Genomic DNA, 26,216 nt, shown 5'->3' with positions numbered 1-26,216 from the left:
CCAGCAACAGTGTGTGAAAACCTTGTGAAGACTTACAGAAAACGTTTGACCTCTGTTATGTACCCTTTATTGGCAATGACAAAGTATTGAGATAAACTTTTGTTATTGACTAAATACTTATTTTCCACCATAATTTGCAAATAAATTCATTAAAAATCCTACAATGTGATTTTCTGGATTTTTTTTCCTCATTTGGTCTGTCATAGTTGAAGTGTACCTATTATGAAAATTACAGGCCTCATCTTTTTAAGTGGGAGAACTTGCACAATTGGTGGCTGACTAAATACTTTTTTGCCCCACTGTATGTAGGCTACGTGTGCCTTGTTTTAAATGTATGTAGTTCTGTCCTTGAGCTGTTTTTGTCTTAATGTTCTGTATTATGCCATGTTAAATGTTTTGTGTGTACTTCAGAAAGAGTAGCTGCTGCTTTTGCAACAACTAATGGGGATCCTAATAAACTACCAAATACCAATATATAGCTCATGAAATCCCATGGCAAAACAGAGCGGGGCTGTTCGAGATTCTCTGGGGACAAATGCATGTACAGTATTTGTATGTATGGCTGATCATATAGGAAAAGCATCAGAATGACAGCCTTGGGGCAACTGATGAGTGAAGAGCAAAATAATCCTAACATTTCCACACCCTAATTGTAGGCTAACCAATACACAAATGGAGATTCAGTGAAAATAAAAATCTCATTAATTTATCAAGACCGGTCCCCATACATGTCTCAGAGCAGCACAAAACGGTGCTGAAATAGTTGACCACACGGGCGTAGGCTATTGCTTCAAATCCTATTATAACAATTGGATGACTTTGGGAGTGTCAGTAAACAACAATTTGTTGCCTTCATTAGCCTACTTTATTCCAATATTTAGGTCATGGTAACCATTCAGATCACAACCATGCCGTTGTTATACACAGAGAGAACAATAGAGAAGCTGATGTCATAGAGCCCCTATTCATCAGAATTTCAGAATTTATCAGCAATGAAAATAAATGAGTAAAAATAAAAAAATAAAGCTTTCAACACACATCTTATTATTCAATATGACCTTCACATTCTGCAGGCCCAGGCATGGATCAAAGCTTGCGAGACATTCAATGACATTATCAAGAGATATGCTGGACCCTATGTCAAAGAGGTGTTTTTGGGACCACATCGTGTCTATTGTCCTGCTAATAGCCCTTATGAAAAACAAGTGTTTGAAAACTTTTTCCCCCTTCCAATTGCCTCTTCCACGGTCATGCTGCAATTAGTTGGTTGTAAATTTTGGGTAGAGCAGACATTTCCATATATTTGTGTTAGCTGCATGTGTGGCATAACTCCACCAGTCCTATTTATCATATCATTTACAGTGCCTTGCGAAAGTATTCGGCCCCCTTGAACTTTGCGACCTTTTGCCACATTTCAGGCTTCAAACATAAAGATATAAAAATGTATTTTTTTGTGAAGAATCAACAACAAGTGGGACACAATCATGAAGTGGAACGACATTTATTGGATATTTCAAACTTTTTTAACAAATCAAAAACTGAAAAATTGGGCGTGCAAAATTATTCAGCCCCTTTACTTTCAGTGCAGCAAACTCTCTCCAGAAGTTCAGTGAGGATCTCTGAATGATCCAATGTTGACCTAAAGGACTAATGATGATAAATACAATCCACCTGTGTGTAATCAAGTCTCTGTATAAATGCACCTGCACTGTGATAGTCTCAGAGGTCCGTTAAAAGCGCAGAGAGCATCATGAAGAACAAGGAACACACCAGGCAGGTCCGAGATACTGTTGTGAAGAAGTTTAAAGCCGGATTTGGATACAAAAAGATTTCCCAAGCTTTAAACATCCCAAGGAGCACTGTGCAAGCGATACTATTGAAATGGAAGGAGTATCAGACCACTGCAAATCTACCAAGACCTGGCTGTCCCTCTAAACTTTCAGCTCATACAAGGAGAAGACTGATCAGAGATGCAGCCAAGAGGCCCATGATCACTCTGGATGAACTGCAGAGATCTACAGCTGAGGTGGGAGACTGTCCATAGGACAACAATCAGTCGTATATTGCACAAATCTGGCCTTTATGGAAGAGTGGCAAGAAGAAAGCCATTTCTTAAAGATATCCATAAAAAGTGTTGTTTAAAGTTTGCCACAAGCCACCTGGGAGACACACCAAACATGTGGAAGAAGGTGCTCTGGTCAGATGAAACCAAAATTGAACTTTTTGGCAACAATGCAAAACGTTATGTTTGGCGTAAAAGCAACACAGCTCATCACCCTGAACACACCATCCCCACTGTCAAACATGGTGGTGGCAGCATCATGGTTTGGGCCTGCTTTTCTTCAGCAGGGACAGGGAAGATGGTTAAAATTGATGGGAAGATGGATGGAGCCAAATACAGGACCATTCTGGAAGAAAACCTGATGGAGTCTGCAAAAGACCTGAGACTGGGACGGAGATTTGTGTTCCAACAAGACAATGATCCAAAACATAAAGCAAAATCTGGTTCAAAAATAAACATATCCAGGTGTTAGAATGGCCAAGTCAAAGTCCAGACCTGAATCCAATCGAGAATCTGTGGAAAGAACTGAAAACTGCTGTTCACAAATGCTCTCCATCCAACCTCACTGAGCTCGAGCTGTTTTGCAAGGAGGAATGGGAAAAAATGTCAGTCTCTCGATGTGCAAAACTGATAGAGACATACCCCAAGCAACTTACAGCTGTAATCGCAGCAAAAGGTGGCGCTACAAAGTATTAACTTAAGGGGGCTGAATCATTTTACACGCCCAATTTTTCAGTTTTTGATTTGTTAAAAAAGTTTGAAATATCCAATAAATGTCGTTCCACTTCATGATTGTGTCCCACTTATGGTTGATTCTTCACAAAAAAATACATTTTTATATCTTTGTTTGAAGCCTGAAATGTGGCAAAAGGTCGCAAAGTTCAAGGGGGCCGAATACTTTCGCAAGGCACTGTACAAAGATTATACCTTTTTCTTAAACATTTTATTGAATATTTGAGTTTAGCATATTTGAGTTTAACCACAATATTTGTTGTATTATTTGCTTTGTCTTTTCTGGTGAATTAAACTGACATTGCAACCAAAAATAACAATGTTTTTGAGATGATTTCATTTTCAAATAACCGAAAGTGAGTAGCTGCAATCTGAATAAAGGGAAAAAGGCCATTCTTAAACATGGGGTGAGACATTCTTACTAATTTGCTAGAGAACCCGTTCAGATTCAAGTATAACTTTTGTATGACTGACGCATATAGTGAGAGGTCTAATGCTTTAATATGTAAGAATGTCGGCCCTCTGAATTCATATTCCCATGTGCATCTTGATATTGGAGACGGAGGCGGGAAGACCCGGTTCACCAGCAACCCCCAATCTCCTTCAGACGCAGCCATGCCTAACGAGGAAAGGGGGTACGCCTGCGGCCATTCCTAACGGGAAAAGGGGGGGATGGAGCCGGTCGGGCGCAACCCAGGCGACATGGAGATGCGGACAACAGAGCTCGGGCAAAGCCAGCCAGCCAGCCATAGTAATTCGTTATGGTTCCATCCAGATGTGGTGAGAAAACAATGTATTTGGTGGACTCACTGATGGTTGAAGATGAGCGATCGGCAAAGGCAATCAACATCGCTCTAATCACAGTCAGAAGACAGTTGAATAAAGTTGAGTGTACTTATAGAAAGGCTCTGCAATACATTTAAAAAAAACTATATATTTATCCCCCCCCCCAGAACATTAACCATGTGTGTTCTCTTGTTTTGTACTGTTCTGTAGTTGACCCAATACTTCTTCTGACAAATGAAGAACTTTGGTTACTGCAGGCACAGATCAAAGCTGGTGAGAGAGGTGTTTTTTTTGGGACCACGTTGTGTCTATTGTCCTGCTAATAGCCAAAAGCCTCCAGGACCGACAGAAGTTCCTTACTTTTTCCCCCTTCCACTTGCCTCTACCATTTATTCCCATGGTATTTTGTTATGGTTTGCATTGAAAATGAGGGCATAAACTTATGTCAAGATGCCAGCAAAGTAGACCTTCATGAAGTAAAATAAAAGGTTAAATAAAAGTAAATAAAATAGACCTACAACATATTTAACAGGACGTTACTCAACACTGAGACTCATGTCGCCTACGGTAGGCCTACAGTATTTCTACAAATATTTTGTAGGTCTCCTGATTTAAACCCGATCGAACTTGTTGCAACTAAAATGTAGTTGAAATAAACAACTGCATGTTTGCCTGGCATGGATTGTGAAACGATCTCGTTCCTCGCCCTCTTCAACTCCGCCAATGCGGCCTGACTCTCTGCCAATAATTACATTTAGAGGATTGGATTCTAAGGATTCTAAATTAATATATAAGGGACATTTTTCGTTAGATACTCTCACGGACCAGATTTCCCCTAAGGGGCTTTATCTAATTATAATGCAGGGTTAATAAGTGTCACTTTGTAAATAAGAATTATGAAAGGAAAATTACATACGCAAGAGACAGTGGTATATATTTTTATCCATCCCAATTTTCTTTAACCAATTTTGGCCTTTAATCCAGGGCCGACAGACAAGTTCATTACTTTTTTCAATTTTTTATTTTTTACTGAAATTGCATCTAACTTTCTAAGGCTTGTTTAAAAATGAGGATATTTTGGATATGATTTCATTTCATTTAAAAAAATGAGCATTTGTAATCTGAATAAAGGGAAAAAGGCCATTCTTGAACAAGGGGTGAGACATTCTTACTAATTTGTAAATAAATCCAGTTTGTTATTTTGGAATTATTTATTTCTGTTTTTAGATGGAGAGTTCCCAAAAGACTACCGTGCCTATTTTTTAAAATTTTTTATCGTCAATCCACGTGAAGTGAAATTCCCCCATTGTATTTACCCAAGTTCTCTCTTAACTCCAGGACCACCAACAGTTTGTGTTGCCTGATGCAGGACTCTAGTGCCAGAGGAGAGACTGACTGAAAACTCCTCCATTAACTACCACAGTTTAGACTATCGATAGATCAGCGTTCTAACTCCCCCTTGTGATAGTGCGGTACAATGACAGAATACCAGCATCTACCACAAACAGTCGCAGCATAAGCTTGTGACTTTTAAAGGAAGAACCACTATTTTGTGTAGATCCTTGACAACAAATGACAAATCCCTTTAAATCCAACTTGTAACAAAACATTTTTGGGGAAAAGGTCAAGGGGTGTCAATACTTTCTGAAGGCACTGTGCATCACTGAATACACCCTGCTGTTTCCTAAAAGTGGTTCACAGCCTGACTAATTTACTGGGCGCTGAAGACATAGGCTACATGCTGATGACCTTACAGGTCACTTCATTATGATTGTTCTAGCCACCACGGTCATGTTCAGTAGGCACAAAACAGCAATGTACTACATGAAAGCAGGGTCCAAGGTTAACTTTTTCTTTGTAAATGCATTAGGGTCTTGCAGGGCCTAGGTTAAATGCTTGTATGTATGTATGTATGTAGCAAGTAATAGGCTACATTTGGTCATTATGGCATATATTGTATTAAAAAACTAATATAATTTAGCAATATAGACAATGTATTATTTTTGCTAGTATGTTCACTACTTTCCCTAAAATAAATAAGCTGAGTGAGTAGATTGTTGAGCGCTTCTTTTCCCTCTGGACAGCTCGTATGCCGTGTGAAGGCATCAACTCATGTACTGCCCGCATGCTCAAGAAGTTGTGATTGGCGAGGAGCGTGGTTGAATGAACGGCCAATAATTTTGCTCAAATACAAATAGCATATTTTTTCAGTGTGTAGTCCTTCAATGGTTTTCAATAGCAGACTGCGACACAGAAGGTAAACTGGAAAGACAAAATGTGCTGAGAAGATATTGGCCCAACATGTTTTTACTGGCCAGCAGGCAATCAATGTCAGATCCTGCTAAAAGTGCCCAGTAAGAAATGTACATTTTCACTTTCCATTTCAAATTGCTTTGACCTACTGAACATGACCCAGACATTTGGGATTATGGGTTACCTTGAGCAGCGGGTGGATCTTATCCACGGGCAAGGCCAAAGGATTCCTCCTCTTCCTCTTTTCAATGGCCGCCTGGGCATCAGCGATAGCCCATTTATCGATAGGGTGAGGGAAACTCTTTTGCACTCGCTCCTGAGGGGAGGAAAGGAGGGAAGGAGTGAGGGAGATCGAGAAGCCTTTAATAGTGCAATACTTTTGACCAGAGCCCTATGGGCCCTTTCTAAATGTAGTGGAATACATAGGGAATAGGGTGCCATTTGGGCTGCAGAGGGCCTTACTTATCTGTTATTTACTTTAATGACATATTTCCTGGTACTCTATTGACGCTGCATCCATAGGCAAAGCAAACATTACCCCCAGTGAACGTCTTTGTTCACTGGGGGTAAACATGCCTCCTCCTCCTCCTTCAATCTGCCCTATGACACTTTACACCATTGTTTTATTGTTGCAGACATTTCACAAGGGACTGTTCCCTTAATAAGGGACATCTAACAGGTTATGTCAATGGGAGGGCAGGTACATGACATGTACATGTCAAGTCACACTTCCGCTAGAGGCACTACCAGGATGTCCTTCCCTTGATGTGGGTGTTGGGCTAAGAGTTACAGTAACCCTTTAAAAAAGGGTGAGAACTACAAAATACATCCACAGTTAAAGGAGGACATCTTCATAAGCACTACATAACAAGTTGGCATAGGCTTTGAGGCCTAGGCATTTACAAAATGTTTGTGTTGTATATTAGGAGGGAATCAAACATTTATGTTGTGCCTACAAAGGTGTTAAGGAACTCCTTATGAATGTGTTATGTAGTTCTTATGTAGGGTACATACATAGTAAACAAACAATACAAATTTCCCGTAATCTGTTGGATCCAATGGGTCACAAATTACAATATACACAAGCAAATGAGTGTGGTCAATCAACCCTGGCAGGTCAATGGTTAAAAGGGGGCACAGGTCAAGGGTTAAAGTTCATACAGACTGGGTCACAGGGAGAGGTCAACAGAAAGTGAGAGCACAGAACTAAGGGAGGAGTAAACATGGTAAAAAGAGACCACAGATGGTTTGGCTTTACCATGCCCCATGGCTAGGGCCATGGACCCTAAAAAGCACCTGTGGATTTCACGTGATCCGTCTGCTCGCAAAAATGAGTCAAGGTGGACAAAACAAAAACAAGAGGTGAAAACATGTTGGCCCGCTAAAACATGGATTGAACAAAGAAAGATTTCAGACGTTTTCTGCATTAACTCATGTCAGTTATCATTGCAAAAAATCAACACAATAGTAGTAGCCATTAGTGTGATGATGCGCAAGAAAACATTCTGTTCAATGACATAAAACCAAACAAGAACTAAAAAGGTAATCATATTAAAAATACGAGACTGTGTTCTGTTCAAATGATTGTCAAAGCAATAGGAGTCAAAATACATGTCAGCAAATAGCTTCACTTTTCTACCTTTCACTTTGGGTAAATGGATTGTATTCATAAGAATACAAATGGACAAAAACTGAGTTATATCTCAGTGCAAAACAAACCGTCTAAAGAACACCATTATCTGAGCTTAAAATAAATTAAACTTCAAACATTTATAATTTCCCCTTTTTGGTTGGGGACATAAATCAACATCCTCTTTTACTGAAAACGTGACTTAACCAGCTGTCAATAAAAAGTGTGTCTGCTACCGAATAAAATTAAGCTGAATGCTATGATACGCTGTGAGCGACATTAAAGTGGCAATCAGCAGTTGAAACAATAACAAAGCGGACTCCTTGCCCCGTTTTGGTAAAAAAGCTGAGGGATGGGGCTAGAGAAATGTAACCACTCAAATTCATAGACAGAGGTATGGATGCAAGGACTGGCCATACATTATATCAAAATTATAGTTTTAACCATGTTTTAAGGCTATATAGTGCTTGTTTACAAACATTGGAGTAAAAAACATATATTTTGGATTCTGATAGGGTATGACAGTTGAAGTAAGCTCATGGCAGGAACTGGAACACACTGTCGTACACGTTGATCCAGAGCATCCCAAACATGCTCAATGGGTGACATGTCTTGTATTCAGGCCATGGAAGAACTGGGACATGGCTTCCAGAAATTGTGTTCAGATCCTTACAACAAGGTGCCGTGGATTATCATATTGAAAGCACTCCACACTGCCCTTTCCCACCTGGACAAAAGGAACACCTATGTGAGAATGTTGTTCATTGACTACAACTCCCGTGTTCAATACCACAGTGCACACAAAGCTCATCACTAAACTAAGGACCCTGGGACAAAACACCGACTGCAACTGGATCCTCGATGGGCCGCCCCCAGGTGGTAAGGGTAGGCAACAACATCTGCCACGCTGATCCTCAACACAGGGCCCCTCAAGGGCTACCTTTACCACTTTAGTCCCCTACCCTTACCACATTTGTCCCCTCCTGCTCTCCCTGTTCACCCACAACTATGTGGCCAAGCACCATAAGTAAGTTTGCCGACGACACAATTGCGCCACCGGTCGCTCTGCTACTGCACAGCAAGTGGTACCAACGCGCCAAGTCTAGGTCCAAAAGGCTCCTTAACAGCTTCTACCCTCAAGGCATAAGACTGCTGAACAACTAATCAAATTCAAATGGCCATGCGGACTATTCACTTTACCCCTACCTACATGTACAAATTACCTCGACTAACATGTAGCCCTGCACATTGACTTGGTACCGTTACCCCCTGTATATAGCCTTGTTATTATTTTATTGTGTCACTTTTTTTCTTAACTCTATTTCTTGAACTGCATTGTTGATTATGGGCTTGTAAGAATTTCACGATAAATTGTATTCAGCGCATGTGGAAAAATTGAATTTGATTTAACAATGGGACTCAGGATCTCGTCACAGTATCTGTGCATTCAATTTGCTATAGATAAAATGCAATTGGGTTCATTGTCCGTAGCTTATGCCTGCCCATACCATGACCCCACCCCCACCATGGGGCACTAGGTTCACAACGTTGACATTAGTAAACCACTTGCCTACACAACGCCACAGAGGCTGTCTGCCATCTGCCTGGTACAGTTGAAACTGGTATTCATCCATGAAGAGCACACTTCTCTGGCATGCCAGCGGCCTTTGAAGGTGAGCATTTGCCCACTAAAGTTGGTTACGACACCAAACTGCAGTCAGGTCAAGACCCTGGTGAAGATGGCGACCACGCAGATGAGCATCCCTGGGATGGTTTCTGACAGTTTGTGCAGAAATACTCTGGGTTGTGCAAACCCAAAGTTTCATCAGCTGTGCGGGTGGCTGGTCTCAGAGGTGAAGAAGCCAGATGTGTAGGTCCTGGGCTGGAGTGGTTACACGTGGTCTGCGGTTCTGAGGCCGGTTGGACGTACTGCCAAATACTCCAAAACGACATCGGGGGTGGCTTATGGTAGAGAAATTAACATTAAATTCTGGCAACAGCTCTGGTGGATATTCCTGCAGTTAGAATGCCAATTGTACACTCCCTCAAAACATCCATGAAATTGTATTGTGTAACAAAATTGCACATTTTAGAGTGGCCTTTTATTGTCCCCAGCACAAGGTGAACCTGTGTAATGATCATGCTGTTTAGCTTCTTGATATGCCTCACCTGTCAGGTGGATGGATTATCTTGACAAAGGAGAAATGCTCACTAACAGGGATGTAAAACAAATTTGTGCACAGAATGAGAGAAATATGCTTTTTGTGTGTATGGAAGATGTCTGGGATCTTTTATTTCAACTCATGAAACATGCGACCAACACTTTACATGTTGCGTTTATATTTTTGTTCAGTGCAGCAACTGCTGATTGCCCCTTTAAGTAGAAGTAGCACCTAACCACTGGTCAAGGGTCAGTTTATTTCCTAGACCATAGGTTAAAGTGAGAGGATCAGGGGAACAGTCGTCTGATCCTAGACCTGTGATTTAGAGGCAACTTCTACCTCGCCATATCTGTTGTTGATGCCCTGAGGGATTCTGAAAGGGAAGGTCTGCTCACTCTTTTTCTGCTCCCAAACGGGATCTTTTAATACAGCTTAGACAACACAATCACAACGATTCAACTTAATTGTGATTGAAATGTTGTGATTTTATCACCTGGGCCTAAGCTTTAGTAAAATATCACATTTGAAGGCAAAACAACACGCACACATTCCCTTTTTCTCTATGTATTGGACCTTTTTGTCCAAAGCTCCCTTTATTGCTTTGGAAGTATACAAAACCCCCTCTGTTTATACTCTGTAAAAAAGGGGTCAACAAGGTTTTAGGTCTGTTGCGCTATTGACGGAGATCTTCACCTCCACGTCCTGCACGCTGCGTGGCTGTGCCTGGCAGAGCATGCTGAGCAGCAGCAAGATCAGCTCCTCGATGTACTGCAGCGCATCCTCCTGGGACGACAGCTTGGGATGCACCTGGCTCAGCACCTTCACAGAGACAGAGATGTGCATTAGTTCAGTATGAGTCAATTTAAAAAAAATCAACTGTTAAAAAAGGTTGGATCGGTAGAATGTGGTAAACATGTATGAGTTCAGTATAGGTCGAGTTGATTATCATATATATTTTTTATAAACTGTTAAAAAGCTTGGGGTGCATCTGGCTCAGCACCTTTACACAGAAACTAAGAGAGATGAGGCTAGGCTACTAGTTCAGTATAGATTGCCGCTGGGCCCAAACTGGTTGACTCAATGGTGTTTCCATGGAATAGAATCAACGTGGAAAACTGATTGAATTTGCAAAAAGTCATCAACATATAGGAATTGAGACATTTTCAAATTTTTTCACCCAATTTTGAACCTAAATCCAAAGACACAGTTCAAATGTTTGTTGATTACACGTTAGTTGACAACTCAATAAAATGTCAATCTAAACTAGACGTTGAAGTGACGTCTATGTTTAAAAAAAACAATCAAACTGTTAAAAACCTTGAGTAGCAACTGGAAAGACATTTTCTAGTGTAGTATAGTTTGAGTGTTTTCACACTTAGTCCTTTTTCAGTCAGTCAATGTGTGTGAACTCAGTGCAGTTCGCTTAATTTTTTTGTACAGTATGAACACTCCAAAAGAACTCAGACCCCTTAAAAGAGCCCCAAAAGCAAACCAAATTGAGACCATTGTGAGAGGTGGTCCGAATTCGGTTTGCTTGAATTTCCGCACCACACACTAGACTACTGCAACAGCGTTTCCCCTGCCATAAGCCCTCACATTGGTGCCACAAAAGAGAGAAGATGAGGTAACACTTTACTTGACACCCAGCGTCATAACACGTTACACGGTCATAACACGTTATTACACAGTCATAACCATGTCATGGCGTAACACCTGACATAACACATTGTGTTATTTTATGGCTGTTATGACACCTACATAGGAGTGGAAAGGAAACTTCAGAGAAAAAACTTATTTGGATAAAATTGGGTTTTGACACTTAAGTAGGTGTTATAAAAAGCCATAAAATAACGCAATATATGTCACAACAGGTGTAAATATATGGGTCATGACAGTGTTATGACCATATTATGTTATATTATGACAAGTTATGTCAGCGGTTATGAGATATGACATGGTTTTGACCGTGTCATAACTTATGGCACAGGGAGTAAAGTCAAGTGTTACAGAAGATGTGCAGGTTCACATAAAAAAACTAAGTGCATGTTTGGAAACTGATTAGCGATTGTTAAGGATGCACAGAAATTCCAAAATGTGTGGAGGTTTTGTTGAGATTAAATCAAATAACATGTTATTGGTAACATACACATGGTTAACAGATGATAATGCGAGTGTAGCGAAATGCTTGTGCTTCTAGTTCCGACAGTGCAGTAATATCTAACAATACCCCAACAACTACCGAATACACACAAATCTAAAAAGGATGAATGAGAATATGTACAAAATATATATGGATGAGCGATGGCCGAGCGGCATAGGCAAGGTGCAATAGATGGTATAAAATACAGTATATACACATATGATAAGTAATGTAAGATATTTAAACATTAAATTGGCATTATTTAAAAGTGGCATTGTGTAAAGTGACTCGTGATCCATTTATTAAAGTGGCCAGTGATTGAGTCTCAATGTAGGCAGCAGCCTCTCTGAGTTAGTGATTGCTGTTTAGCAGTCTGACGGCCTTGAGATAGAAGCTGTTTTTCAGTCACTCGGTCTCAGCTTTGATGCACCTGTACTGACCTCGCCTTCTGGGTTGGTAGCGGTGTGAACAGGCAGTGGCTCGGGTGGTTGTTGTCCTTGATGATCTTTTTGGCCTTCGTGTGACATCAGGTGCTGTAGGTATCATGGAGGGCAGGTAGTTTGCCCCCGGTGATACGTTGTACAGACCACACCACCCCCTGGAGAGCCCTGTGGTTGCGGGTGGTGCAGTTGCCGTACCAGGCTGTGATACAGCCCGAAAGGGTGCTCTCGATTGTGCATCTGTAAAAAAAAGTTTGTCAGGGTTTTTCTTCAGCTTCCTGAGGTTGAAGAGGTGCTGTTGCGCCATCTTCACCACACTGTCTGTGTGGGTGGACCATTTCAGTTTGTCTGTGGTGTACGCCAAGGAATGTGAAGCTTTCCACCTTCGATGTGGATGGGGGGGGGGGGGGGGGGGTTCTCCCTCTGCTGTTTCGTGAAATCCACGATAATCTCTGCGCATGCTCTGAGAACGTAGCTAGGGATGCTGTCTGGGCCAGCAGCCTTGCGAGGGTTAAAACGTTTAAAATGTTTTACTCACGTCGGGCCAAGTGGGGGGGGTGCAGTCCTTGTTTGTGGGCTGCGACGGTGGCAAAGTATTATCCTCAAAGCCGGCAGAGAAGGTGTTTAGTTTGTCTGGAAGAGTGACGGTGTCCTTGACTTGGCTGGTTCTCTTTTTGTATTCCGTAATTTTCTGTAGACCCTGCAACATATGTCTCGTGTCTGAGCTGTTGAATTGCGACTCCACTTTGTACCTTTACTGGCATGTCGCTTGTTTGATTGCCTTGCAGAGGGAATAACTACACCATTTATATTCAGCCATATTCCCAGATCTCTTTCCATGGTTAAATGCGGTGGTTCGCGTTTTCAGTTTTGCGAAAGCCACCATCCATCCACGGTTTCTGGTTAGGGTAGGTTTTAATAGGAACAGTGGGAACAACATCTCCAATGCACTTCCTTATAAACTCACTCACTGAGTCAGCGTATAGATCGATGTTGTTCTCTGAGGCTGACCGGAACATATCCCAGTCCGGGTGATCAAAACAATCTTGAAGCATGAATTCCGATTGGTCAGACCAGCGTTGAATGGTTCTAGTAACTGGTATTTGTTTGCAATATGTGATCTATAGGCTAAGATAGCTTCATACACTGTTTATTTGATTGTGGGGTTTGAATAGTGTGAGAAGGCAACATATGGTGAAAATCACAACATGGAGTACAAAATAAATTCAAGCTCTTAAAAAAGGGGCAGTAGCCTACATTCGGTATACAATTTTCAATAACAGCATTATTTAATCTGCAGTTATTATTCTGCTATTTATTCTGTTACCAATAATATTGACATGTAAATAGTATCTTCTGATTGTATTTTGTTAAAATATTAGACAATTGTAATCTATTAGCTTCCAAAAATGTATGTAGCCATTAGTGTAAAATACTTAAAGGTAAGGTTCAACCGATTTTGAATGTTATACTGTTTTGGTGCATCTCTGAGTGATGTTCTACCGATACCCTTGGGTGATTTAATGTGTATCGGAGTTATTGGTGTTCAAGCAGGCAGAATCCGACAGATATGACGCAGCACTATGACAAAGTCGCACTTACTTCACTGGAAGTTAATAGGAATATGACTTTCAGATCTCAAAAACATCTACCTACCTACTGTCTCTGACCTTGCGGACTCACTAAACATACATGCTTTGTTTGTAAATTATGGATGTTGGAGTGTGCTCCTGGCTGTCCGTAAGTCAACAAAAAATTGTTTTTTTTAAATGGTGCCGTCTGGTTTGCTTTATAAGGAATTTGAAATTATTCATACTTTTATTTTTAATACTTAAGTGCATTACTTTTGATACTTACGTATATATATATTTTTAAATTGCTCAAGTAGTATTTTACTGGGTCACTGACTTTTACTTGAGTGTTTTTCTATTAAATGTATCTTTACTTTTACTCAAGTATGACAATTGAGTACTTTTTCCACCACTGCTGCCATGTACCATAGAGGTCAATGGTCAAAGTTCTGCTGACCTGAACATTCCGAAAATGTGTCTGAATCTCTAAGCTTTCCAATCTAGCTGTCTGATAAATTCAGATGGAATGGCTTGTCCTGCACTTTCTAAAAACCCAGAGTGCATTGAGGGAATGCTGGAAAAAGCTCTTGGATCCTTTCTAAACATAGCAAATGTGAATACAAAGAGGACTCTGGACACAAAATAGGTGAAGTGAACTGGCAAAAGAGTTTGAGTCCTCAATCAAAGGCGAGGGCAGTGTGAATACAAAGAGAACAGAGTGATTTTCCTTATTTTTTTACCATGTATTTTTTCATGTTAAAAAAGACTGTGTGAAAATACCCTTTGTGGGAAGAAAAAAAATATGAAAAAAAATGGGGCATGGTCTCGACTCAACTTGGCAGCACTTCAGAGGCAGAAAGGGACGGAGAGTTAAATGGGAGAGAGTAAGAGAGAGAGGGAGTTTGAGACAGAGTGGGCTGAGGAACTGAGGATGGAGTAAGAGAGAAGGATAAAAGAGATGGCAGTGATAAAAGCCTGAATGTAAAAGATCAACATGCCTCCATTACACTGTGTTAACAACCCTCCAGGCAAGCTTCAATGCCATACAACTCTCCTTCCGTGGCCTCCAATTGCTCTTAAATACAAGTAAAACTAAATGCATGCTCTTCAACCGATCGCTACCTGCACCTACCCGCCTGTCCAACATCACTACTCTGGACGGCTCTGACTTAGAAAACGTGGACAACTACAAATACTTAGGTGTCTGGTTAGACTGTAAACTCTCCTTCCAGACCCATATCAAACATCTCCAATCCAAAGTTAAATCTAGAATTGGCTTCCTATTTCGCAACAAAGCATCCTTCACTCATGCTGCCAAACATACCCTTGTAAAACTGACCATCCTACCAATCCTCGACTTTGGCGATGTAATTTACAAAATAGCCTCCAATACCCTACTCAACAAATTGGATGCAGTCTATCACAGTGCAATCCGTTTTGTCACCAAAGCCCCATATACTACCCACCATTGCGACCTGTACGCTCTCGTTGGCTGGCCCTCGCTTCATACTCGTCGCCAAACCCACTGGCTCCATGTCATCTACAAGACCCTGCTAGGTAAAGTCCCCCCTTATCTCAGCTCGCTGGTCACCATAGCATCTCCCACCTGTAGCACACGCTCCAGCAGGTATATCTCTCTAGTCACCCCCAAAACCAATTCTTTCTTTGGCCGCCTCTCTTTCCAGTTCTCTGCTGCCAATGACTGGAACGAACTACAAAAATCTCTGAAACTGGAAACACTTATCTCCCTCACTAGCTTTAAGCACCAACTGTCAGAGCAGCTCACAGATTACTGCACCTGTACATAGCCCACCTATAATTTAGCCCTATCAACTACCTCTTTCCCAACTGTATTTAATTTATTTATTTATTTTGCTCCTTTGCACCCCATTATTTTTATTTCTACTTTGCACATTCTTCCATTGCAAAACTACCATTCCAGTGTTTTACTTGCTATATTGTATTTACCTTGCCACCAAGGCCTTTTTTGCCTTTACCTCCCTTCTCACCTCATTTGCTCACATTGTATATAGACTTGTTTATACTTTATTATTGACTGTATGTTTGTTTTACTCCATGTGTAACTCTGTGTTGTTGTATCTGTCGAACTGCTTTGCTTTATCTTGGCCAGGTCGCAATTGTAAATGAGAACTTGTTCTCAACTTGCCTACCTGGTTAAATAAAGGTAAAATAAAATAAACAAATAAAAAACACACACACACACACACACACACACACAGTGGAGGCTACTCAGAGGAAGGGGAGGACCATCCTCCTCAGTGAATTTAATATAAATGGTGAAACATAAAAAAAGTTATAAATATATTCACGTCACCAAACAATTGATTAAAACACACTGTTTTGCAATGAAGGTCTACAGTAGCCTCAGCAGCACTCTGTAGGGTAGCACCATGGTGTAGCCGGAGGACAGCTAGCTTTTGTCCTCCTCTGGGTACATTGACTTCAGTACAGTAACTTACACAGTAATTATGACAACTTCCTGAGGGCGTCCTCCAACCCATCAGAGCTCTTGCAGCATGAACTGACATGGTTGTCCACCCAAAGAAAGAATCAGAGAATGACTCTAGTACTGAAAGCATAAGCTACAGCTAGCTAGCACTGCATAAAATGTGGTGAGTAGTTGACTCAGAGTGAGAAAGACAGTTTTCTTCCAAAATTAGAGAAGTGAGAGTGTGATATGGTTGTATGTTTTTTTAAACTTTCACTTAGCTATCGAACGCAGCTATCTAGTTTAGCCTTCTTAAACAGAGAGGGATGCCATGTTAGCTAGTTGGCTATCCAACACTGGAACTCTTCCAAGTCAAGGTAAGCTTTTGGTTTTATTAATTTATAGCCACCGGGTCCCACCGCTGTAAATGCTGAACTGCTTTCTGACCGTACACTGTACTGCATTATTGCAGCCGGTTTACTAACTCGTTAGTTCTAGTAGCTATATTGATTATGACGGGACAACGATGTAGGCTGTGTATAGCGGCCAGCGGTCATGATATGAAGGTTTGGCTTGGAAAGATTATTTTGCCAGGTCAGACAGCTGATGTGTTGTGCACTGAAGTACACAATCGACGGGAACGGTGATAGGAGGAAAGCGCGTAGATAGTTGCGAGAAGGAATTATATACACAACGAGCAAAGTGAGCATGCTGTTTTTATGTGGCTGCTATGAAAGTGAACTGTGTCTGCGTGTGATCAGGGGTGTATTCTTCCCGCCGATTCTGTTGAAAAACATTTCTTAAAAACAGAAGAAAACAGAACCGGGATAAACATACCTGAATTTGTACAATATAAACTAATTTGTAGCTGTTGGACGAATGATTATACCCTAGATCAGCTACATGCAGGCAAGAGTGTGTAAGGTAGTACTGAATGTGTCACTGTCGCACCTTGATTACTCAATTCTCTCTACCGGTGCACCTACGTTGTAAACTTTCATTCAGAGGCTAGGTTGTAGCAACCTCATGACGGGTACAGGGTAAATTTGGGTATTAGCCTAAAACTATTGATGTTCCATTCACCCAGCTCAGTGTAACATGAATGAGTCATCCAATATGCTGTAATAGAAAGAAGGCAATGCTCATAAACAAAGATCATCCTCCCCCATCCTACACTGCAACGACCACTGACACACACCTACCTAGCTTTCTCACCTCGCGTCGGAATGCAGAGGTATTCATCTGTCGTGGGCATACACGTAGGTGCTTTCAGAAGTGTTTTTTGAGTGGGGAAAGATCAAGGTCTAACAGGAGGTCCTGAGATAATGTAAAAGATGTAGCCTAGCCTGACAAGGCTCATGTTAGGCCACATCATGATTGCCGATGGGGGAAAAAACAGGGAGATTGACAAGAAAGCTCTGCTTGTAGAGGACCTGTATGCTGGAATACATTGCATGCTGCAATTCTTTAGACCGTTTTAGTCTTCTTCCTTTGTTCTGCCTCCTTGTAAGGCAAATGAGAAATAAACTAGAAAGTGAAAACTATTAAAACCCATTGTAATAGGGTAATAATAATAATCTGAATAAATGAGTTGCAAATAAAATCTGGACACACACAAGATAATATATATGGAGGATAGGTTTATGGGAAGCTCCTAGAAAAATTGGAAGAAAGGCTCATTATTCCAACTAAATTGACATGATCCTGTGTCACTCTTGTCCCAGAGGTTGCCGATGACAACCAAGCCGGTGTACCCAGGTGCTTCTCCCTCAATCTCAGCTCAATTTCAGTCCCCAACCCTTGCCCATAACCCTTTTCTCAAGAGTCTTAGCAGAACTGAAGGGACCAGACAGATCTCCTAATCTGCAACCTAGATCTTCAATAGCACCATAATGCTTTCACCTGTCCAGGACCTGTAAGGTCTGTGCAAAACATGTGAGAAGGGGCTAAGGGTTTAGAGAAAGGGGGACAAGAGCAGAAGGAATCCAGGCTGGAGCTGCTCATCACAGGCAGGTGGGTGTGGTGGAGAGAAGGCCCTGGTTCCTGCATGCTAGACTAACTCAAAGCAATGCCAGGAATTTCATTCCCGGAACCCCAGCCAGTGTGGGCCTGCACAGCACCACATGCAAATAGTAGAGATGTGCATCTTTCCCATACAGCAATGATACGTTTTAGTTTGAAACGATTAAATTCGATTGGAGAATGAATCAATGCAATTCAGTTCAATGCGATACACTGACATTTGTTGTATAAAGCACATTCATTTTCCATTCTAAATTCAAATCTGCTGATGGAATTCCTAAGCTGGGCCTCCCTGAGCTGGATCTGTCTGAGTTGATTTATGTGTGTGTGTGTGTGTAAAGGATGCATGTCTATGGTGTACTATGTAGGCACCTGAGCTGAGCAATAAGGGAGACTAGGCATCTACAACCCCATTACCACTATCAGATCTGAGGGGTGGGGCAATGGAGCCTGTTTTTTGTCCCCCCCTTCTAAAATTTCCACCACCCACTAATTAATTTGTCATTTTAGCAAACTAAGTGTTTGAGCTAGTAGTGTATCAATATTTATCATTTACAAATTAGCTATGACAGCCAATGAATATATAGCAATACTTTGGATTTCACCCCATCTCAAAATCTAATGGTTTTGACCATTTTGAAGTTTTTACAGTGTGACATTTTCTTCCCCTCTTGCTTCGACCACGCAGTGGGCCTCGCAAAAATGATTGCTGTCCTCGTTATGAAATTATCAAACGTTACCATTTTTATATATAAAATAACCATAGAGATTGTTTAAAGCAAAACTACAAAAACTATTGCTGATAGTAAAACCTCAACAATTAAAATAAAATACATTTTATGCCCGGTTCGGCAAGTATATCCAGATGAGAGCTGTCTCCGGAGCTTACTTTTCCCAATTTTCAACTAGAGGTCGACCGATAATGATTTGTCAACGCAGATACCGATTATTGGAGGACCAAAAAAAGCTAATACCGATTAATCTGAGATATATATATATATATTTATAATAATGACAATTACAACAATACTGAATGAACACTTATTTTAAGTTAATATAATACATAAAATCAATTTAGTCTCAAATAAATAATGAAACATGTTCAACTTGTGTTCACTGTTCAATTTCAAAAACAAAGTATAAGTGCAATATGTGCCACGTAAAAAAGCTAACCTTTGACTATTGGATGTTCTTATGGGCACTATAGTATTGCCTGCCTAATCTCGGGAGTTGATAGGCTTGAAGTCATAAACAGCGCTGTGCTTCAAACATTGCGAAGAGCTGCTGGCAAATGCAGGAAAGTTTGAATGAATGCTTACGAGCCTGCTGCTACCTACCACTGCTCAGTCAGACTGCTATATCAAATCATAGACTTAATTATAATAAACACACAGAAATACAAGCCTTAGGGGATTAATATGGCCAAATCTGGAAACTATCATTTTGAAAACAACACGTTTATTCTTTCAGTGAAATACGGAACCGTTCTGTATTTTATCTAACGGGCGCCATCCCGACGTCTAAATATTGCTGTTACGTTGCACAACCTTCAATGTCATAATTATGTACAATTCTGGCAAATTAATTACGATCTTTGTTAGGAAGAACTGGTCTCCACAGTTGACAATGAGCCTGGTTGGCCAAACTGCTGCATATACCCTGACTCGGCTTGCACTGAACTCAAGAGAAGTGACACAATTTCCCTAGTTAATATTGCCTGCTGACATGTATTTTTTAAACTAAAAATTAACTTAAAGGTATAAATATGTTTTTTTTTAAATATACTTGTGTATTGATTTCAAGAAAGGCATTGATGTTTATGGTTAGGTACACATTGGTGCAACGATTGTGCTTTTGTTAAATCATCACCCGTTTGGCGAAGTAGGCTGTGATTAAATTCTAAATTAACAGGCACTGCATTGATTATATGCAACACGGGACAAGCTAGTTAGTTAAACTAGTAATGTCATCAACCATGTGTAGTTAACTAGTGATTATGTTAAGATTGATTGTTTTTTATAAGTTTAATGCTAGCTAGCAACTTACCTTTGCTCCTTGCTGCACTCGTGTAACAGGTGGTCAGTCTGCCACGCAGTCTCCTGGTGGAGTGCAATGTAATCGTTATGAAAACTTGAAATCGGCCGACCTCTATTTTCAACCGTGCATAGATAAATTACCCAGCAAACACATAGGTTGTTACTGAACTAATAAAGCCTAATATTACGCAAGCAATTTTACAATTTGAATGCTGAAGGTACTGAGCAGATGTGCAATATCAGGAACAGGCTGCCTACCCCACGTTGGTCAGTGCCCAAAGCTGAGCACAGTGCGCAGTTTGTCTAGGCTACTGGTGTTGTCTGGGGTTGTTCGGCATGCAAAATGACTTGTAGATCAATGACTTAACAGTTACACACAGTTCCACACTGAAGGAGAGGACGCATCAGTTGTCAAAAGATTCGATACTTTCAGAAGGTAGAAATAATGTAATACGACTCCCCAAAAAATTGTGAACGGGTGATTCGTAAAGTTTAAAATCGATTTTCTGACTGATGCAAGCTACATTTGGATCGGTTTTGGGTCCGCAGACCAATGCGGATGTTAAACATTTGAATCGGGGACCGATGCGTATCGGTGAATCACTACATCCCTAGCAAACAGACTAGGAGAACAAAAGAAAGAGGAAAATGGGGCACACTGTTTATGGAAAATTGTCTGCGCTTGAAAATTGTGATTATTGCAGATGCTAAAGTGATTCATTTGATTGATTATCGTCAAAGAGTAGAGGCACAAGATGCAGCATGCGTGGATGTAAATGCTATTGTAATGTGAAAAGTCTATGTAAGTACATATGGCTGAGTTGGTGTGACATTTTCCATCTCCAATTTAAGATTATGTCCATTGATATTTAGCAGGGCTAGGAGAATATTCGGGAATATTGTACAGACTACAGCTGGCTTTTTGAAAAACCTGACCACAACTTTGCCCACAAAATGAAGAAATTACTCTGCGCATTAAGTACAAAAATTCCAACAGAGAACTTGAAAACTCACTCCATTGGAAATGTGTGGGGAGGCTAAAATGAGGGCTTGCTCTTGACAAAGCCTCTCATGGCAGGGCTGACAAACGTGGCATTTTGGCTTTGGCAAAGCTGGCCAAAATGTCTTGAGCAGTGAACCAAGGAGGAAATATACATTTAAAAAAATGGCATGACAAAACAATCCCGATTTCCCTATTTCATTCCACAGCAGAAACCTGAACAATGCTCATCCACTGGAGCGCATGCACGTTTTCGAATCCTCTCAGTTCCCTGTGTCAGCACGTTCCAGACAAATGTAACAATTTTTTTAAAGCCGAGAGGCCAATGGCTAAATCAATAAGGTTAACAGACGGTGTGTCCACATTGAACGGCTCAATGCGGAAAAGCTGGTCTTGCCATGGGGCTCTTTTGAAGTCTTCCATAACATCTCTTAGACTTGTTGACACAGCTTGAGCGGGGAAAGCAACACTTGAGGGATCCGAGGGGCGTGGTTTGGTGGAGAAGAAAGGGGGTAAAAGCTTGTCGCAAAAAAAATCCTTAATGCGACCCACTGGGGCTATAACCTCCACTCCGTTGTCTCTCACTCCCGCTCTCTGCGAGGGCTGACTTGCTCTGACCTCATGCATTGGGCTACATTCCTGCCATGCCTGTGGCGTTACATTGCAACGGCATCATGGCACTTTAGCATTTGCCGGCCCTTGCCAGTCTACACACAACAGGAATGCAGAGGCCATCCCCCCTCGTTGGGATGCCACATGTGCCCGTCGTCCAACAGTGGGAACTCGAGCAAAGACTTGAACTGTTTCTCTGCAGCATTCCTCCACAGTTCATTCAATCTCCCACATAAGACCAACTTCTCAACATAATGAACAGTGTACTGTTTCTGCAGCGTTAGCTAAAAGATTAACCGAGGCATGTCAAAGGTCATTTCCAGATTCATATCAAATGGTACACTGTAGCATTACATCATTCAGTCCTAGCTGGTCCATTAGGATGTTTTTTCAGTAGGCTAGAATTCAGTTTCAGAATTATTAACCTACTGTTTCAGTACTGTTCTGATTCTCCCAGTTCTTCTTATCATTCTCTTCTCCTGATCACTACCTCTGGCCCAATATGACACATAGTGGGGCTTACGCGGGGCCTACCCCTTCACGTCAAACTCCCAGCACTGGGGTGAACAAAAAAAAATGTAAAGAACATTTTTTTTTTTTTTACAATTTGCTTAACTGTCATTGTAACATCTCACTTGAGAGCTGTGCAGTGAAGTTCACTGACTCGGCATTCCCCTGCTTGCAGCATCTTGCTGAAAAACCCCACCCTGATCACCTCACGCCAGTTATAGGCCTCTATTTGCCAACACACGCAATCTAGAGAGGTTCTAGTCATTGTTCACTCTGTGTAGACCAAGGTAACATATGTGGTGTGTCACTAAAATTTGCCCACATCAGACATGTCATTTCAAACCATCCTGAAGGCTGATATGCGTTTGTTTGATCAATAACATCAATTTCACTCAGCAGCGAGTCGGTAAATCGCCCAAAACATGGCCAGCACCTTTATGAGACTAGATGAGGGTGTCCCAAAATATCGAGACAGTCAGAATCTACTTGAAAAAAGTTGCTGCATCAATCTTGATGGGCTGTGACCCAAGTATGTAATGTTTCAAAACCTCATTTCTCTTTAAAAATACATGTGGAAGCAGGCAAGCAGAGTATCACAACAACAATATAAAAAGACACGTATGACTACTCTAGCATTTCTCATGATGATTACTACTACAATATGCAGGGTTGCTGGTAGCAAGTCGTTTATTTGTTTGAAATTGAGGGCCCAGTTTGAACGTTGCTATGGACCCCTTAGTTTAGGAAAAAGTGATGCCGTTTTGCCGAGGGGGGACAACGTTCTGTGAGTGTGACAGCGTCCTCCCCCACAGAAGCTGCCAGTGCCACCACACTCAAACTGACACGGTGGGCAAGATGTGCATGCAGTGACGCTGAGATAGCAGATACAAATAAAAGGAGACATGTGTAGGAATGGTGTAATGCATAGGGAACTAGTGACGTTCGAGTTTAGGTATGGGAATCAAACACAAAAAAGTTAAGTCAAACATAGGGCTGTGTGTGTGTCTGTCACATAGAAGCACCGAGTCCCCACCGGTGCACCCCAATAATGAGCGGGGGGGGGGGGGGCAGCTAACAACTATTAGCACACACAAGCATTTCGCTACACCCGCAATAACATCTGCTAAATATGTGTATGCAGCCAATAAAATGTTATTTGACCAACCAAACCATGTGTCACGGGCAACATGTTGTGTTTTGACATGGCATCATCAAATGTGTGTTGCAAAAAAAATATATTCCTACAAGACAACACCGTTTGAGTTAGCTAATTAACGTTAGCTGACTAGCTAATAATAGCTACGTTGCTTGTAATGCATACCCTCGCCGTCTAGTTAGTTCGCTTGGCACCTGCCAACGTCCTAGCCTACCTTGTTCAGGGAGGGTACCAACAGCCCCCGCCATTTCGGTGCGTTCTCCTCGCTGAAAAAGTCGTACTGAACCTGGGCCGCTTGCATAACTTCAGCTGTTCGTCGTCGTGCGCTATCTTGCAGCCAGCGAGCGATGTGTGTTCACGGCCACTCTTCACATCAATACAGTATGTAGCATGGCCCGTGGTTGGAACTGAGAGGTGCAATATTCTGTGCGGCCCGCTGCCTCAGAATATCCACCCAATGAGCATGCCTCTACCAAAACAGTTAACAATGCGACCATCGCATCGGCAGTGTACAGATGTTGATCGCTGCTAGCTAGCCGTCTGCAGCTGCCGAAGCAAGGAGCTATCGTTAAAAAAGCCTAAATTCACGAAACCAAATATACTTCAAACGCTAACTAGCAAGCTTGCGTTGCGTTGTCAAATTGACATTATTCCAAGTTCTGAGCTGACGTTGATGGCAACAAACGAACGTTAGCCTTGCTAATTTAGCACGCTAGTTTGCAGCTGAGCTGGTGATGTTACTAGCCATAGCCGATCGATCCGAATTGGAAACTGGTTGGCAGTAGTGATCAACGATCTGTGGACAGTGGCGTAGCTGGCTAGCTAGTATCCAATTTAGGGATTAATGTGTCACTTCACGTTTCGGGAACTGCGATAATGTTCGTCCTTTTCGGCCAGTTGAACCATTCCCTATATTTTGGGGGAAAAAAACCTCTTCGGTGCATGATCACCCATTTTCACCGAATCTTCGACAGGGTGGATATTGATAACCGTGTTATCCTCCATGAATTTATAATTTCCAAAACATGTCTCCAGACTATTTAGCTTTTTGTTAAGTTATCGAGAAAACCAAGATTCCACGCACAGGCTGGCTTTAATGGCCAGTTAGGCTTTGGTCAAAATGATTTCTTTGGACGATTGTTATGACTGGTCGGTTGCAGTTGTTGGTAGAAGAATTGCACAGGCGCAATGGATAGCTAATGACGTACTTCGGGTTTGTTTTCGATAATCATCGCGCCTGCCCAAGATCTGGATCTAATCTGGCTAAACCGAGAGCAATAATTGTTTAAACGATAGAATGAAAAAGATCGCTTGATGAGGAGGATCACTTGAAACCATTGCATACTCACGGGGCCCTAAACACTCACTGTCACTCCAACACACACACACTCCCATCATTTTCTCACTCACATAATATGCACATACATTTCTACTGACCCTACACACCCACTCACATACAAGCTGCTACTACTCTGTTTATTTTATATCCTGTTGCCTAGTCACATTAACCCTATACTCATCTACCCCCATCACTCCAGTATACCTGCACATGTAAATATGGTATTGGAACTAACATTTAAAATAATTCCTGTATATAGTACCGTATGCTTACTTCATTACTTTGTGCATTTCTTATTCTGATTTCTCGTGTGCTTTCCCCCCCCCTGTAAACCAGTTATGGATTATTGCATTTTTGGGTTGAGTTTGCAAGAAAGGCATTTCACTGTATGTGTGAAATTTGAAACATACCAACGATGCATGTGAACAAATGCTAGATTAACTCACGCGGTGAGGTCGCAGACTTGACTAACAGAGCCCAGAGAAAACATCATGGAAACCATTTATCTTTTTGTAGAGACTTCCCAAAGAAGACACCTCCACTAACTGTGTGGAGCAGTTAATGGTATAGAAAGTATTCCCAATGTTCAAAATACACATCTACATCTTGGCAGAAATTATTCCTGTAGGTTTAATAGGCTTAAAAATATACAGTTGAAGTCGGAATTATTACATACACCTTAGCCAAATACATTTACACTCAGTTTTTCACAAATTCTGACATTTAATCCTTGTAAAAATTCCCTGTCTTAGGTCAGTTAGGATCACCACTTTATTTTAAGAATGTGAAATGTCTGAATAACAGTAGAGAATGATTTCGGCTTTTATTTATTTCATCACATTCCCAGTGGGTCAGAAGTTTACGTACACTCAATTAGTATTTGGTAGCATTGCCTTTACATTGTTTAACTTGAGTCAAACGTTTCATGTAGCCTTCCACAAAATTCCCACAATAAATTGGGTGAATTTTGGCCCATTCCTCCTGACAGAGCTGGTGTAACTGAGTCAGGTTTGTAAGGCCTCTTTGCTCACACACGCTTTTTCAGTTCTGCCCACAAATTTTCTATAGGATTGAGGTCAGGGCTTTGTGATGGCCACTCCAATACCTTGACTTTGTTGTCCTTAAGCCATTTTGCCACAACTTTGGAAGTATGCTTGGTGTCATTGTCCATTTGGAAGACCCATTTGCGACCAAGCTTTAACTTTAACTCAAGACTGATGTCTTGAGATGTTGCTTCACTATATCCACATAATTTTCCACCCTCATGATGCCATCTATATTGTGAAGTGCACCAGTCCCTCCTGCAGCAAAGCACC

General features: G+C 41.3%; 1 protein-coding gene across 5 annotated transcripts in view; it reads right to left on the bottom strand.

Annotated features, from left to right (window-relative positions):
• The window catches only part of LOC139364533 (son of sevenless homolog 1-like), an 80,395-nt gene extending 55,656 nt beyond the window's left edge, over nt 1-24,739 (bottom strand). For 2 of the 5 annotated variants that reach the window (XM_071101329.1, XM_071101330.1), the window contains exons 1-3: nt 23,776-24,210; nt 10,319-10,444; nt 6,018-6,149 (exon numbers count right to left, since the gene is read on the bottom strand). In XM_071101329.1, coding sequence (XP_070957430.1) covers nt 6,018-6,149; nt 10,319-10,444; nt 23,776-23,862 — 345 coding nt within the window. In that variant the 5' untranslated portion in view covers nt 23,863-24,210. Of the gene's footprint in view, nt 1-6,017; nt 6,150-10,318; nt 10,445-23,775 lie in introns of all 5 variants that reach the window. The other 3 variants (XM_071101333.1, XM_071101332.1, XM_071101331.1) reach the window with 3 other exon arrangements.
• Nucleotides 24,740-26,216: the final 1,477 nt, after the last annotated feature.

Source organism: Oncorhynchus clarkii, chromosome 13, assembly GCF_045791955.1.
Source record: "Oncorhynchus clarkii lewisi isolate Uvic-CL-2024 chromosome 13, UVic_Ocla_1.0, whole genome shotgun sequence".
NCBI classification, from domain to species: Eukaryota; Metazoa; Chordata; class Actinopteri; order Salmoniformes; family Salmonidae; genus Oncorhynchus; species Oncorhynchus clarkii.
This window is presented reverse-complemented; position numbering and strand designations above follow the sequence as displayed.